Below are 4236 nucleotides of genomic sequence, written 5' to 3'. Positions count from 1 at the left end.
GAGGTGAAGGAGTGTAAGGGGGCGGTGAAGTGTATGTGAAGGCATCATCGGCGCTGCCCCCTCCAGACGGGGTTTTAATGCCCCTCTGGTGCGGCGCCCCTCTGGTGCGGCGCCCCTCTGGTGCGGCGCCCCTCTGGTGCGGCGCCCCTCTGGTGCGGCGCCCCTCTGCGTTGCATGCGCTGCATACCCACTTTTTGCGGCACTGGTTTTTGGTGATCGGCCCTCATGGATGATCAGAATCAGCGGGAAAAAACCTAATCAGCACATCTCTTAATTTCGACTTTTGAAGTCAAATATTTCATCATTGTTCTGACTCTTAACTTATACATTGGTCCTTCCACCACCAGGGGACGCTGCAGAAGTTTGTGGACGACCTTTTTGAGACTGTGTTCAGCACGGCCCATCGTGGCTCTGCACTGCCGTTGGCGATTAAATACATGTTCGACTTTTTGGACGAGCAGGCCGACAAACGGTCAATCACCGACCCAGATGTCCGGCACACCTGGAAGAGTAACTGGTGAGCCAAGAACTCATGAATTTTGTCCCTGAACATCTTCCTAGGTTCCGTCTGAGTAAGCCTCTGTGCGGTATGCAGTCTTCCTCTCAGGTTCTGGGTCAACGTCATTAAGAATCCACAGTTCGTCTTCGACATCCATAAGAGCAGCATCACAGACGCCTGCCTGTCGGTGGTGGCGCAGACCTTTATGGACTCGTGCTCGACATCCGAACATCGGCTCGGCAAAGACTCACCGTCCAACAAGTTGCTCTATGCTAAAGACATCCCCAACTACAAAAGCTGGGTGGAGAGGTAGAAAAGCAGTTACCTTGGTCTTCTCTGGGCTTTTCACATGTTAATGTTTCACAGCTTCGCAGCCCAAACTTTAGAAGAATTAGATGAAACACTTCATTGATAGTTTCTCCACAACCAGATGAGACGTGAGTTCAGGTAACAAACCATCAGAGGTCACCAGATGGGTCATGTACACGTTTAGTTTCTTCTTTATTGAAACAACATTGTCTGTGTACGGCTTTACTTTCACAATCAGTCTTTATTGTTGTGTACAAAGAAGCACAATCAAGTATGTTTGAGTGCAGCCCATCCAAAGAACAAAAAAAGACAACATAAGGCATGGGTAGACAGGTTCCTGAGGCTGCAGCCATCATGGAGGCGCCAGAATAACAGACAAACACCCGGTCCACGGTGCTTCCAGCTGCATGGGTCCCATCGGACCAGACGGCTCTGCTTTGACCGCTCGTCTTCTCCAGAAAATTTGGTCAACTGTGCTGAAAGACCAGGGGCCTCATGCATAACACGGCGTGCGCATAAGAAATGTGTGGCACCATATTTTACGTACAAGATGGCATCTATAGAAATGTAATCAACATGTTTGATTATTTTTAAGGTGTGTATGCAATCACACGTATACAAGTAGCTGCGTGAAGGTGAGCCGTGTAATTGTGGAGCTTTGGCTCTGATGGAGAACAACGGTAGGTTTCAGAGCGAGGATTGATCAGAGATCATATTGATCTGCTGGGAAATGATGATGATGGTTTATGAGCGGTACCGCACAGCTCCTTCTTTAGGTTTTGTTCAGAGCTCCAGAATGATCAGTCTGAGCAAAACCTAAAGAAGGAGCCGTGTGGTACCGGTACCAGTCCAGCTGCAGTCATTCTTCAGTCGAGCCGCCCGCTTTGTCAATGCGCCTTATGGACATAAAGCATCTTTATTCTGCAGATGTACAACTTATGCACATGATTCTACTATTTAGATCAGGGGTGCTCAATACGTCGATCGATCGGAAAGGTTCTGAGTCGATCTCAGCAGGTGACAATCTGATCGCCACCAGGAAGCTGAGAGCAGCACTTCCTCTTCTGACGGGCTTATCAAAAATATTCACCAAGATCCTAAACGTTTGTAGCTTCATTAAAAAAGAATAAGAATAAAAAATCAACGAAACGTGTTAAAATGAACAATCTCAGTAATTATTGTTTCAACAAGGTGTTTTGGTCCCATTAACAAAGAAAAGAGAAAAAAAGGCAACAGAGCAGAGCAGGAGTTTAAATGAGCTGCTCGACCAGCGCTGTGTCCATGAGAGGCTTATTAATAATCGAGGAATAAATATCAAGCCTGGAAACCTGATATGTAACGGACTGAATGTTGTGTTTTTAAAGTAATCTCTGCCACGATAATTATGTGAAATTAAATGAATTATGTCCCGACTTCAGAAGATTTGCCTTTACCTTTACTGGGCTCTCTGGTTCCTCCTATCAGTCTGTAGTTTCTCATATTTCAGTCATCAAACCAAAGTTCAGATCCACCATGACTGACTGACCTGCTGGTCTGAAACCAGCTTCTGACTGAGAAACCAGTAACCTGCTCCCAGTGTCAGAATCTCACTGAGGAAGAAACTGGATCAGGTTTTCTGTCACTTTATTATTTCTGCTATAACTGATGGATATTCGCATATAAAATATGTCAATAGAGTTTAATTAGCAATTTTTATGTCTTTGTGTCCTGAGGTAGATCTCAGGCGGCTGGTGAGAGAAAAAGTAGATCTTGGTCTCAAAAAGTTTGGACACCCCTCTTTAGAATAAACGTCCAGTTTCCCACTCAGAGACTCCGTCTTTAAATCCGGGCTGAAAGCTTTGCTGCTGTTCAGACAGGCATTTGCAGGATATCTTTATGTTTTAATTTTTAAATTTGATTTTTTTTTCTTTAAAATGTATTTTTATTTTGTGAGGTGACAGTATGTGCCCTCAAAGCAACTTTTAAAGAAAAATATATAAGTATTATTATAAATACTTAGACTGCTTCACACAATGGGGGTGCTGTGGTGGCGCAGGGGCAAAGCACAACCCCCATATTCAGGCCTTGGTCCTCATGCCAGAGGTCACAGGTTCGATTCCCGGTCTGGTGACATTTGCCGCTCATCTCCCTCTTTCCTGTCGAACTACTTTCAAATAAAGGCCAGTAGAGCCAACAAAACCTTTAAAAAAACCCGCTACAAACAAGGCCGTTGCCATGGTTACGGCTTCACGTGGCGGCAGACTTCTGGGTATTTATACTAATTTACATTAATATGTATTTATGGAGGCGACAGGCGGAGCAGCAGCTGCTCTGGTCCCTGTAAATTAGGATTAATAAAGGAAAGGTGCGCCACCACGTGCGCACGGCTTCATGCATCCGACTTCTTTTGTGCACCGCATTTTTCTACATTCCTCTGTACTCCCAAGTTTTAGTGTGAAAACTGCGCAGTCTTTTATGCGTGAGGCCCCAGTTGACCAGACCCATAATTTACAATTTGGAGGACATGCAAAGAGATGCCCCGAAAAAAAATAGCAAAAGCAGCGCAGATGGGGGAGGCAGGAGAGGGAAAAGTGCCCACCTTCACCGGGGGCAGGAAGACACTTTGAGACTTGTTTCAGCAGTTTTTCATTTCAGATTTCATCCATAGTGCTCTAAAGCTGGAAGCTGCTGATTTGCTCTCATTGTTGGGTTTTTGAAGATTTCATTGGAAAATGTGGCTTCTTATAAGAAATTCAGTTACTTTCAGAAACTCAAAACAGATGATTGGTCCACAAATCCTCAAAGGCATTTGAAAAGTCTAAAATCTGTTTGGCTGAACAGATCCAGATTGTTCAGTCCGGAACCAGAAGCTGGTGTTTCGGTTCCGGACCCGTCTCACCTGTCGGTCTGTCATGAAGGTACTACAGGGACATCTCCAAGATGCCCAGCATCAGCGACCAGGACATGGACGCCTACCTGGTGGAGCAGTCCCGTCTGCATGGCAACGAGTTCAACACACTGAGCGCGCTCAATGAACTCTACTTCTACATCAACAAGTACAAGGAAGAGGTGAGGCTGTTTCCTTCTCCTGCAGTTCTTGGGTTCACAGCCCAGGACTCCCCTCAGGCTTTTCCTGCTTTCATCCAGAGGAAAGGTCAAGGCAGGACCAGAAGGACCAGTTTGGATGTTTTTATCTGTTCTGGTTCTGGATGTTTTAGAAGCTGGGTTTCAACTAGTTTTCTATTTTTGAATGGATAAGAGTGAATATTTTACTACCTAACGCTTGTTTTACATGACTTTATATCTAAATGATGTCCACTGTTTTCTTCACTGGGCCTCAAAGCTCAACGCTCCAGTCATCAGGATTTTCATGTCGATTTAATGAGCCTTTTAAACCGGGTCAAACAGAACCAGAACTGACTCTGATGCCTCCTGATACAAATACAATG

The 4236-nt window shown here is 45.2% G+C and overlaps 1 protein-coding gene across 4 annotated transcripts in view; it reads left to right on the top strand.

Annotated features, from left to right (window-relative positions):
* plxna3 (plexin A3) overlaps positions 1 to 4236 on the top strand; it is a 60671-nt gene that overhangs the window by 48842 nt on the left and 7593 nt on the right. For 2 of the 4 annotated variants that reach the window (XM_016665989.1, XM_016665988.1), the window contains exons 34-36: positions 348 to 517; positions 596 to 808; positions 3706 to 4230. In XM_016665989.1, the coding sequence (XP_016521475.1) occupies positions 348 to 517; positions 596 to 808; positions 3706 to 4045 (723 nt within the window). In that variant the 3' untranslated portion in view covers positions 4046 to 4230. Of the gene's footprint in view, positions 1 to 347; positions 518 to 595; positions 1058 to 3634; positions 3646 to 3705; positions 4231 to 4236 lie in introns of those variants that run through there. The other 2 variants (XR_001660290.1, XM_007541940.2) reach the window with 2 other exon arrangements.

Source organism: Poecilia formosa, unplaced genomic scaffold (assembly GCF_000485575.1).
Source record: "Poecilia formosa unplaced genomic scaffold, Poecilia_formosa-5.1.2 Scaffold643, whole genome shotgun sequence".
Classification (NCBI taxonomy): domain Eukaryota; kingdom Metazoa; phylum Chordata; class Actinopteri; order Cyprinodontiformes; family Poeciliidae; genus Poecilia; species Poecilia formosa.
Note: the sequence above shows the minus strand (reverse complement) of the source record. Positions and strands in the feature narration are given on the sequence as shown.